This window comes from Ixodes scapularis, unplaced genomic scaffold, assembly GCF_016920785.2.
Source record: "Ixodes scapularis isolate PalLabHiFi unplaced genomic scaffold, ASM1692078v2 PGA_scaffold1__304_contigs__length_218370807, whole genome shotgun sequence".
Classification (NCBI taxonomy): domain Eukaryota; kingdom Metazoa; phylum Arthropoda; class Arachnida; order Ixodida; family Ixodidae; genus Ixodes; species Ixodes scapularis.
The window spans coordinates 208612132-208624734 of record NW_024609846.1 but is presented as its reverse complement, the minus strand read 5'-3'; the positions used below and the strand labels follow the sequence as shown (position 1 = coordinate 208624734).

At 49.7% G+C, this 12603-nt stretch overlaps 1 protein-coding gene across 2 annotated transcripts in view; it reads left to right on the top strand.

The window, feature by feature from the left end:
* Positions 1-12603, top strand: part of LOC8039463 (homeobox protein cut) — a 427455-nt gene that overhangs the window by 301484 nt on the left and 113368 nt on the right. For both annotated transcript variants that reach the window (XM_040206275.3, XM_029985749.4), the window contains one exon: positions 8240-8295. In XM_040206275.3, the coding sequence (XP_040062209.1) occupies positions 8240-8295 (56 nt within the window). The remainder of the gene's footprint in view (positions 1-8239; positions 8296-12603) is intronic.

Here is a 12603-nt window from a genome sequence, read left to right as displayed (position 1 = left end):
TAAAGACCCCAGGCTAGCGGTTGTACTGCACAGGGTAAATTGCTCATCTACAGCGAGTGACTCGTCGCAACTTTGAAATGGCTGACCAACTATACACGCTGTATAAATATCCACGCAACCGCAATTATTTTTATAAGCAGCGTCATTCCGCCTTACGGATGCTCGGAGATTCCCGGTCATTGAATGAGCAATGAATGACCCACTGCCAAATAATCCTACATTCGTCCTAAGACCAGGAGACAGCGGTGGGCAATTCGCCCGAATCTCGAGCGCAGCTGTCTCTGCATGCCACGCAGCGCATTCCCGGGCTATCCGAAGCGTCCCCGGCCGACGGGACCTCGCGGAGCAGTGCACTGAGCCGATCGGGCTCCAAATGGCTATCGCTTTCTCTGACTCTCCCGCGATGTCCCGGGACACCGATGCCAACTGTTGGTGCGCTCCGTATCGGCAGTTGGCCGCCGCGCATGCCACATGCGTCATCGTTACACGACCAAACCAGCCGAAACGTTGCGGGAGACACCTGTGACAACACGCGTCTCGCCGTCCGTCATTATCGAGAGCTGACGCGCGGAAGCCGTCCGACCAGCCGTGTCGTGATCGGGACGGCCTCGTCCAATTCTGCCCATGGTGGCAATCTCACGAGGAGAGCCTCCGAAGATGGTCCAGCCGTTGCGTTTCCAGCGGCTATGTTGAGAACCAAGACCATAGCGAATTATGAGTTTCTTTCTGACGCAGAGCTCGGCTGACGTATCGAACTTGCTCCTAGTGTAAGTCCAATTAATCAGAACCCGGCTATTTCATTTTTTTTTTCTAATCAACAACAAGCAAACAAACATGCTTACCGACGACAAGCATCATGCAGAGAGTTTGCTACACATATTCATTTGCCTTATCTCATTCTGTCTCACTGAAATATCACTTCTTAGCATAGAGATGGGATTTTTCGAGGTTGTTCGGACGTTGGCAGTCGGAGAGTAATGCTCTGGTGCGTCAAAGAAAACATCGCCTTTTTTTCTGCAATCTCTGGACAAATATTATTTTTGCTATGTCCAGCACTGGAAAATAAACCGAGCAAATAGCGGATGATCTAATACACGCTTTCTGTAATCCGATCAAGCAACACTGGCGGTCGCCATTTCTTGGGCAGGAACCGCGTGATTGGACCCGATTCCTCGCCGAACGCTGACGTGGCACTCGTGTCCAATACGAGCCGAGCCGAGCGCACGCCGAACACTGGCGCAGTCCTCGTGTCCAACTGATGCTCAGAGTATACGTTCCCAGACAATGGCGGGCTCGAATAATTTAGGGGACGGATTATACAGATCCGTAATGGGGAGGTTTAAATTGCGAAGGCCCGTACGTAACACGGTGCCAGCCACCAGGAAACTCGAGTGCAAAGAGCCTCGTCCCAACCGTACCCGATATCGGTGACACAACGCCCGGAAGCTTCCCCGCGCTGCGAAAACGACCATGGTGGCGGCCGAGCGGACGTGTATTGGCTCGCGACCTTCGACCGATTCCGAAACCGAGTGGAACAAGTTTGCCCTCGTTTCTTTGTGCGTTCGAGAGGGCAGACGGCCGAAGGGCCCGTCGTCGCGCGGCAGGGCAGGGAGCGGGCCGTGTTGTGGATGGATTCATTGCGTGCGTCACTGGCAGCGCCCATTAAATGAGTAACGACTTCCGCTGGGGGCTTCGAGATCGCCTCTTCTCCGCCGCATCTCTTGCCCCTCGCACTCCCTCGGCTATTTTACTTCTTTTTTTTTTTTTTTCTTACTCGCTGATTGGCTTTCTTAGCCGATTCGAGTCGAGCACCCGATAGGGACCGCGGCCCGGAGGGAAACTGTCGACGCCGCTGTTTGGTCACGTCGGGGCGAATGTCAGTTATTGTTTAGCGGTCCGTTCCGCTTGCCATTCGCTGCATGCTCCGTCCACCCGTGAGCTGACAGAGCGGTGGGCACTACGCGCTGGCCGGACCGGGCAACTGTTTCCCTTTGATTTATCGAAACTAAAGCAATTGTGCGGGCGAGCTGGTTCAACGCTGACAGTGTCATCCTTTGATCGCCGAATTCCGCTCTCGGCGCGTTGGTTGGGGCGGGAGGGATCACGCGGGAGAAAGAGAGACGTGTGATTGGTCCAACGAGCACGTGGCTTCCACCGCATTGTCAGCTAATGGCAAGGGAGAATACGCCTGGCAGCAATGTCGACAGCCGTGGAATTATTCCGTGCAAAAAAAGAAAATCTACGCGTTAAAAAGCAAGGAAAAAAAAAAGTTTGACGTTCAAGGTTTGGTGTTTAGTTGTGCGATGCAGTTGAAATGAAAGTTCTTTAAAAAAAGTCAGCGCGGTCGGTCACGAAAAAAAAAAAAAAAAAAAGTATTTTTTTTTTTTTATTACGGCCGGGTTTGATACAAGGAGAAAAAGCTGAAACGGAGAAAATGCCGTTTTACAGGTTTTTCTTCTTGTTTTTCGACGTTTATGTGTTTCGAATTGAAAATAAAGTTTGTTATTATTATTATTATTATTATTATTATTATTATTATTATTATTATTATTATTATTATTCAAAAGCTTTGCATCGCAAACAGTTCAGTAGCGTTTTAACGTCGGTTATATAATATTTTTTGTCGAAATTTAAGCGCAATCCGAGTGGAAAGCACCACTCTGCGAACACGAGCGCTCGCTGGGTTTGGTCGGCGTCGCGCGTGTACAAGAGCCTTGCTCGCGGAGCTTCCTTCGGGGATGGAGGCAGGGGAGGACAACCGTCTCCGGAGGGGAGGGAAACCGGGCCGAGCTCCCGCAAGGATCAATAATCAGCAAATGGTTTCATTAATAGGATCGTGGCTCATTTTTCAGTGAGTAACGACCGCCATAAAGGGATCTCTCCATCTCGATCGGGGGCGAGCTGTGGAGACGCCGGATGGAGGCAGCAGCAGCGGCCCGCTCTCCCTTCTTTGTCCGTTCGTTGTCTGTGCCCCGGGAACGATAGAAGGGATTACGGCTCCAATGCCCCGGGAACGAGGCCCGATGATAAAGCGAAGACGCTCCGCCGAGGCTATCCGCGGCCGATCGCCGCCGGCAAGCCCCGCAGTCTCGATATATTTCTCGTCTCGATGCTTCGGCCCCGGCTGGCTGCGGCGTATACGCTCGTGCCGTTCAAGGCCTCATGTAAAGCAGCAGCAAGCAGCAGTCGCCGCGGGTCCGGAATCGGCGGGGTCGATACGGACGCCGGTTGCGACGCCGGGTCGGAGTCGCGCGACGTTTGACCTCCTCTGATGGATCGCGCGATCCTACCGCGGACGTTTCATCACCGCGCCGATTCCCCGAAAAAAAAAAGAGTGCATGTGTCCCCGGGTGTGCGTGTGTGAGCGTCGACTGCGGTTGCCGATCGGGCCGCGTGATTACCGCTTGCCGGTTTATTTCGAGTCCCGCTGGTTATAGAAGGCCATCCTCCCTCTCGCGGCTTCCATCTGCTGGCGCAATCGGGCAGATCATGGGCGCTCCTCGCCGGCTCTCTTGGAGGCTCCCGTGCGCCGCCGCCTCTGGGATGGGTATCGACGGGAGATGATGACTCGGGGACCTTTCCTAACGTTCCGGGAGCCAATCGTCGCTGCGATCAACGACGTCAGAATTCGTGGCATCGTTCTGCCCACCCGCCCGCCCGCTCGTCTCGGCTCTCCAGGAAAAGATAGGGAGACCATCCGTTATTGTGGGGGTACCGTTCGAATCAAATCATATCAGAGCTCGGTGGCTCTGGAGAGGTGCTCCCGAGGTCTCCGCGCTGGATCGCTGCCAACGTCTCGTCTTCTCGCGTGTGGCACTTTCGCTCTGCAGCTCGCAGTATGCCGTTGGATGTCGCACGTTAGATCTTGGGACGCGCGCGAGAGCAAATCAGACCGCAGGCTCTACACATCGCCTTATGCGTCCACGTTTTCTGAATCAAACGAACTGTTCGGCGGATCTCTGCACTTACATGGAGAGTCAAGACCGGGCTGGTGTAGGTTGTAGTTGCGCAGGTTAACGTGCAACAATTAGTATTAAAAAAAAAAAAAAAAAAAAAAAAAAAAAAAAAAGAGAAACGACGGATTGAATGCAGGCCGCCAAAGACAGGGAAGCGTTCCTGATATCCTTTCCCTTTGCCTGTTTTTTTTTTTACACGTATTCTGGCGCGCACCTGCGGTATTGACGTCACCAGATGTAGTTATGCGTGCGTTCTTAAAAAAAAAAAAAAAAAACTTGTTGACAAAATTAGTGTTTCCGGACAATTCGTTCGTTCTCTTTCCGCGGATTCTCTTTGAATAGTTCTCTGGGGATTGCGCGGAAAGCTTTAAAACAAGATAAGTTCATTTATCTCCACGCACATAGAATTTAACTGTAATAGGTTTATGAAGGACAAAGAGAGGCTAACTTGAACGTATCTTCTGACCGTCTAGTTTGTACTGGGGATACGGGGTGGGGGAAGGAAAGACGGGGCGAAGCGATGAGGAGAGAAAAGGGGGCGAAATTGTCCTTCGGGTGGTACGTGCTAATGGGAAGGGCGTTCGAACTCTGGCACAAAACTATTCTCAGGCACCCGCAAAGGGTCCGCCAACACCCTTCCACATCCGTCGTATCGTCATCGGGTATCCACATTGGAGGTATCGAAACGATCTACTAAAACTCTATAGTTTGCTGCAGCGGCACTCGTGGTTCCTCGTCGAATTCCTCGCATTGGCACAGGATATGCTGAGCTCTCCCTCCTCCGACTTCACTCTGGCACCGTTCGCGGCAATTTTTGGCAAATGCAGCAAAATGTGCGGGATCAATTTTTTTTTTTTTTTTTTTTTTTTCATTGACGGATGCGATTTTTTTTTTTTTCGTCCTTTTCCTTTCGATGTGTGGCGTGTCCTTGGCGGCTGTCTGATCTGGACGTCGGCAGCTCGACTTCCCGCGCGACGCGTAAAGGGGGCGCGCCGACGGCCAGCCCCCCGAAGGTCGCCCGTACGGGGCGTGACCGTGTTCACGACGCCACGACCGACTCTGGCCGCCACCGTGCACACCTCGCCGGAGGCCCGACCCGACGACAACTTGAGCAGTTAGGTAACCCAAACGACGTCGTTACGTACACGCACCACGCGAATCCCCCCCCCCCCCCCCCCCCCCCCCCGCCCCTCCCTTTTCCCGCTCTTTTTTTTATCTTTCTATCTTGCCCTTCCTTTCGTTGAATACCTCGTGTCTTTTTTTTTAAAGGTTCATCTAATTTATTGCCCGGCATTCGTCGTCGTTCAAGCTTTGTTCGCTGTCCCCTCCAAAAAGAACGACGCCGTGTAGATGCATGTACCGTGTCGTCTAAGGCTTGCACGTAGCTGGGACTGACGGCAGGGGGGCAATTAAACGAGAATACGTTGGAAAAAAAAAATTACTGAATGCACAGTATTACGCAGCGTAGATGTAGCAAACAGGCATCGACACCTTGAAGCCTGCGTGTCCTTTCCCGATTATACCTGACCCGGCAGTTAGTTCCCCGTCTCCTTTCAACGACTGAGGAAGAATGGAAGGGGGGAAAAATAAGAGGAGGCGTTTTCCCGATTTTTATGACCGAGCACTGTTTGGGCAGCACCTGTTAGCGATGGACTGCGAGACGTAAAATACTACCGAAACGCTCTACACTTCTCTTTCTGTCTTGTTACAACTTTTTGTTTGTTAGTATTTTTTTTTTTAGTAAGAATGATTAAAATATCTTTTTTGTGGCGCATTATAACGATACACTTAGGGCTTTGAACGGGCGTTATGTAACAGGCTGGCGAATCACGAACAAAATCTTAAAAAAAGGAAAAAAAAAAAGCTTGTGTGTGTGTGTGTGGGGAGGGGGGGGGGGGGGGTTCGGTGTATTGTGGTGGAGGCGCGCGCGTTTCTAGGGAAGTTACGATGGTGAACGACATAGGTACACGCCGCAACTACTGTTATTATGGCGAATGTAGGGGGGGGGGGGGGCGCATTCAACGACGTTGTGAATGGAATCGGTCGAGAAGGTTCTCTCGGGTTTGGCCAGCTCAGAGCTTGTTGTGCTCCTCGAGATACCAACCTGTGTTGTGGAGGTGGGAAGAGAATTCATGGGACATGTTTTTTACGGGAGGCTTAGGGGCGGCAGACATTGGTTGCTTTCGTGTGTGCGTGTTTCGGTGCGCATTTGTGGCTCGGGAATTCTTTGTGCCGCTAATTTATTATTTGCCCGTGAACGCGCAGTCATAAATGACAGCGACGCTAAATTCACTCGAAGGGCGTGTTCACGGGTGCTAGCAGAAACATTCGCGAGTAATCGGTGTTTTCGATGTTGCCTCTCGCCAATTGCTACTGAGCTTCGTGATAATAGGGAATGAGGGACAACAGATGTACGTCGCCATGTTCATTATTTCTATCCTCTTCCAATTTGTTTGTCTTCTTTAAGGAGTTCTCGATTATTCGGATGAGATATTTTGTTCCCTACCTCAAAGAATGGCAGCACAAAGGAAAAAACATAAAAGATATAAGAAACGTTTTTTTTTAACGTTTCTTTATTTTTTTTTTATTATGGCTGCTTTTTTGCTTTTGCAATTGATATGGGATTTTCTATCTTCAGTTAACGCTTACGAGAAATATACGAGAAAAGTCTTGATGGTAGATCACGATTATCTTCACGCAACGCAAATCGGGTCACGCGAAGCACGTCGGAACTTTCCTTATTCACAAGGCGCCCAAACTCCGCCCACTCGCAGCTCACGTTTCCAGCACGTACAAAGTCGGAAAACGCCGCGGCTTCTGTCTCTTCCACGCCACGCGCCGCAACGGCCATTCGCGGCTCCTCAAAACTTTGCTCGGCACCTGTCGAAATGTTTTCCGGGCCTTGTTTTTTGGCGGGCGCTTTTGCGAGCACAGGCAGGAACAGTAAAGCGCACCGGTTCACAAACCCGGCAGGGCAACTAGGCATCTTACAAAAGAAAAAAATAGAAGAAAAAAAAAGCGACGTAAAGTATATTCTTGAGAGCGCGGAAGAAGGCGGCGAGCGCTTTAGCGCAGAGCATGGCGGTACTCGATTTTCTTCACGTGTCAGAAACCGTTGGCTTCGCGACTCGCAACGGGCGGCAATAATCGACGGTTCTCTCAAAGCGTGGCAATGTCCAAAATTAGCTCAGAGAGGAGCCGCCTTCGTAGAATGGCCCTCCGGGCGGTGTCACGACCTCGCGACGTTTCTTTTTTCTTTTCTTTTCTTTATGTTCTGTTTGTTTGGTTGCAGATATGGCTGCAGCTTAGAAAGGAGCATTCGAGTTTGTGACGTCGTTGGATCGATTGATCGATCTGTATACGTACGCGTACGTTTGTCGCATATTTCTATACATCTAAGGCACTGGCCCATGTCAGCTTGCCGGTCTCGAACACAAGCAGAAGGTATTGCAAGTTCCGCTCTATCGAGAGCTTCGTGACCACGTCACAGCAAAATGTTATTGCATAATTCTTCTTTGGACTGCATGAAGTTTCGCGTACAGCTCGAATGTCGTGTCAATTTTGTGAACGTTCGCGTATTAAATACGCCATATCGAACTGCTCCTGTTCTTAGCGGTTGAGTACGGAAATGGTGTCCTTGGCTGTTGAGAATGTAGGGTTCCGAAATGCTTGTTTGTGTGAGCGACTAGTACGACAGGCAGAGAGGCCAGAGCGCAATTAATGGAGCTGTGTTTCGGGTTCTCACGAGGAGAATAATAGACGTAAAATGTAACAAATGCTTTGATTTGCACCACAGGAACCGAAAGCAAAGTTCCAGAAGCAGTCACGGATCATCATTACTAAATATAATGTAGGTAGGCGTGACAAACACTGAATAAAATTGTACGATTAATGTATATCTGACAATGATTAGATACAAGGTCCATATTGACCAGAGATTCAGGGGAGGGAGGGGGGGGGGGGGGGGCTTCTCTACAGTAAACCGGATCACATTCGATTCCATTACAGTATATAATTCATCGTCATATTGAGCAACATATTCAGCCTGATATTAAGATGAAGAAAAAATAAAACGTCACTGATTCACTGTCGAAGTCCTACTTCAGATATCCGTTCCAGTGATTTGTTTCACCTTAAATGGTTCATCGAGTCTTAGTTTTTTCTGCTTATCCGCGTACTTTATCAGGATCATCCGTTGATATGGAATGTGCCATGGTGACAGTGTAGATCGCTGCATGTCTGGAGCCGTATTGAACTTTCTCTTTTTATCTTTCTTCTCACAGATCTTACAATCCAACAGCTGAGGGACCAAGTGGGCCAGGACAACGTAGCCTTACAGGTGAGTGATGTCCTTCGCATTTGTTTTACCTTCGCAGCGCACGTGGCGTCATCCAGGACACGTAGAATAGGAGAAAGCAAAAGGATAGAACACAGACAGGTAAATCAAGGCGGCCTTCCACTGTTGGCAGCTCCGATTTGGGGAAGAAACGGAAGACGCTGAGTCGTCGCTGTTTCGTGCCTCAGCACGCCCAACGCGGATAAACTATTTGCGATCGGATCCAGCATTTTGAGTTCCGCACATTGTTTAACTACCTTTTTGGGCCAATATATATATATAAAGCTTTAGCATGACCACTTGTCGATTGTTCATCACATAGTAAACGAAGACCTTATATCTTTAACCGAGAACATTTGTTGCAGGAAAATAAGAAATGCTGCATAGCCGATGCGCGGAGCGCTTGAGTGCCGGATGCGTGAGGTTCACAAAACGCGTAAGATGCTCTGCCTTGCTGGAATTGAGATGGACATATAGGGGGGCAGCTAGTCTTGTACGAACATCGGCTATGACTAGGAGATGGCAAGACTATCGCGTACTTTTTACGCACATATACATGAGCGCGTTTCTCCCCTTCCAAGCAGCGATCACACTGCTAATGTATCGTACAAAAGACACCCTGTAAACACTGCCTGAGGTGGGCTTCGTTGCGTCGCGAGCACACCTGTCTCCCTCCGAATATTTTCACCAAATACTTTACTAGGGAGAGCGCGTGCTACCCTGTGTGGGGTACAACGAGACGCCCCCACCTAGTGGTGTGGGCGTCTCGCTGTCCATGGTGTCGCGCTCTCGTGCAGCGCCGAGGGAGGGCGTTGTCGCGGGTGTACCGAGATACCGGGTTTGCCGAGACAACACGAGGCGGCTGTCTCGACTGGCGTTCGAGATGCGCTCGACGACAGATGGCGGCAGTCACCCGTCCCAAATTCTAAAAGGAAAACACCGAGGCTGTGGCGAATTCAGCCGTTCCAACTGCGCAAAACGTGTCCGCGCCAAGGTCATAGGATTTTCGCCGAGTGATATGATATTCCCTTGCACTCGTTGTCACATCCAGAAACAAGGAGATTTGGCGAATTCTTCATGCGCTTCGCGAAGTAGTTTTTACAAGATCAGGGGTTGTCGAAGGGAGAAGCATGATTATAGCGTTTGAAACGTTGAAACGTGTCCGTCTCGATAAAATAACGTAAAACCATTCTAAGGTGCACCTAATATATCTTAATTTAACGCAGGAACGGGGAGAAATAAGTAGCGTTCCATGAGGAGCCGGGCTTTTATTTCTACGGCTCTTCAAGTGAACTCGGGTATATGGTAAAGTATTTGTTTTATAGCCAACTCCTCTACAAGCTCACCTTTCCCTTACCCCCTCCTTTTGCCTATGCAAGTCTCTCCTCTTCCCGTAGTACAATGGCTTCCATAGGCATTGAACTTCCAATTTCATTTTATAAAATACCCCTCACATCTTTGGCCCGTGATGTTGTTCGCTTGACCGAAGGCGCGGATAAACTCTGTGGAACGAGTGATCCCTGCATGTTTGCTGTGTTACCCTTTGGCGTGCCCATCCCTGCACTCGTAAGTGCCGAAGGCGCATTATGACACACTCGCTCGCCGTGTATAGTTTGATGGCACGTCGATTGTATTCATATTCGCGCCGCAACCGAACGCTCCTTAAGGATCATGAAAGTGTGCGCTCTTGAGCAAAGGTTGCCGCATCAAGGCGTTCCCGAGCGTAGGTAACTTGCGTCTCGTATACCGACGCGACCTTTCTGCCTGCTCTCCACGTGTCGGTATTGCGCGTCAGGATGCATGTGTCAAACAGCAGTCAGTCAAAAGTCAAATGAAGGGCTTCGTTTAAGGTTAGCGCTCGTGTAAAAGAAAGAAAAAAACAAAAGAAAGAAAAAAGAACGTTAAGGCCACGTCTTATACAAACTCTGACTGACATTCGTGGCTCTCAGACTCACTATAGAAGGCATGGTTGACTTTAGATGCGAACTACGCAATTTGCTTTGTTCTACCGCGCGTCGCGAGCTCCGTGACATTTTTACGTTCATTTTTGCCGACCGCAGATACCATTTTCCTTCGCGCCATTGTTCCGGCGATATACCTTGAAGCTTGCGCGATTTATTCGTACTCGTCGCGCGAGCGCAGGTGTGAGCTCCTCCAACTCCCGATCGGTATGAACGTAAGTTTGACCCCCGTCTTATAACGGCGCTCTCGACTGATTCTATGCCGCTATACTCGCTACCAGCCTAAGAACCTGATTATCCCTCCGTTGCCGATGAGGTTGCCACAGTTGCCGATAAAAACGCCAAATCGCAAAACAAGAAGAATGAACGCATTAAAGGGATACTGAAGCGAAACTTGAAATACACCTATTATGGTCAGAAATAGGTTCAATATGATCAATGATATTCATAAATCATAATCGCGCGTTTGTATTTTGAACGGATGGCTATATTTTTCACCCTAATGGGCCCGATTGGGCGCGCGCTCAAAAATCGGCCATCGGAGAGCGCGATGCGTCTTGGGATATTGGGCGCATTCGTGATGTCACTTGTGCCAGTCGGGAAGGGCTACGGCGTGAATGTTGTGGTTACGAGCGTTGCCACTTGGTGGCGCGTCGACGATTTATGACCTGTGACAACGTGGCCGTTTGAGATGTGCAAGGGCTGCACGCACGCTGCACCACGGCAAGTCGGCAACCACAGCAGCACTGACAAAACCAGCTCCGAGGCCGGATTCTCAAAGCGAATTCACGACGAAAAAAGTGCGTACGACAAATCTGAGAGAAAACCCGTACTCTCGCAACGAAATTGTCGTAACCTTTGCACAGGTTACGACAGAATCCTACGACAGCTCCGAAGCTGTCTTACGCACTTTTTACGATGAAATCAACAAGGCCGACAGCTTCGCTCAGTTACTTGGTATCGGCCACCAACGGACATTTATTTTTCTTCGTGCTCTTCTCGTGCGTCCCGACTTCAACCAGCAAGAAAAAAGGAAGGAGTACTTAAAACAGACCACGACGATCAAGAACGCAGGATCCACAAACACACGAGAAGAGCTACAACGGCCACGATTCTGCCGACCGAGCGAGCTCGGCAGAATATAGTAGGCCTAGCAGCAACATCGACTCGGCGCACCGTTGCTCCGGCGGTCCTTGGCCAAGACCGTCTGTCCATGACCGGCTGGCCTGCTGAATGGAATATGCCCGCGCGACCCTTGTGGACCCTTACCGGATGAGTAGTTTGATCCCTGAACTAAATTTCAGAGGTCAATATTTTCCCTTGTCATCTCGATCTCCTTGTTTTCCGAGACAGCGGTGACGAACGCTGTCGTCGAAAAGGGACTCTCATTGATTCTATCTCCTTGTTTTGTGTGATATAGAGCTCAAATAAACTCCGTACGGATTACCTTCGCAACTCGGTATGTACACTCTGTTATTAGTATGCCGTTTTTATTCTGACTCGACGCTACGTCACTGTCGAGCTATAGCAGTTCGTGGGAGCTACGCGATGTCGGTCTAACCTTTCTTTGCCGAGTGTCATGTCAATATCGAGTTGCAATCGTAAAAGATCGGTCCAGAAGCGCTTACCGAAACGCGGTCTAACAGAGCGAATCCAGCACTTCGATCAAACGCGCGTGTCCGCTCCGAGTGTGAACAGGTATTTGCGTGGCTCTTGCTGACACCCTCGTAGTTCAAACATATTCTTTTTAACGTCGGCTTGCAGCTCGCGACTCGCAGCAACTAATACCGGCCGTGCCAGAAGCATGCTCGGGCCGTGTCGTGCAAAGAGCCGCAACGAGAACGAGCTCACTGTGGCCAACTACGCTTTAGCTTTCTCCGCCAAGGCTTTGCAAACGCATTCAGGCCTAGGCGAATTCTGCCGGCACGCCGTATTGCCGCAGAACGGCGCTGCTATTTTGCCACAAGTGATGTCACGAGAACTTCCCCCCATCCACCAGATGAGAATTTGAAATCGTTTAATTATGTTTAAAATTAGTTCTCCTGTGTTTTACAGCGCAGTATTTATATTTCCGAGGTGGTGCCTGTCCCTAGCCCATATTTATGCAACAAGATCGGCGCTAAAATTTCGTTTCACTACCCCTTTAAGGTATTTCCCTGCGAATAGAGTTACATTAGTTCCTGGCCAAGCCAAAATAAGCTTCCTTCGTATACCACAAAAAAAAAAAAAAAAGTACGTGAGTTTAGTTTTTTTTGCAGAACACTGAGGTCAGCTAGTTAGGACTAACATTAGAAGGATCTCAGCAAACTCACACATCAACTAAACCTTCAAAAAAAAAAAAAAAAAGCCG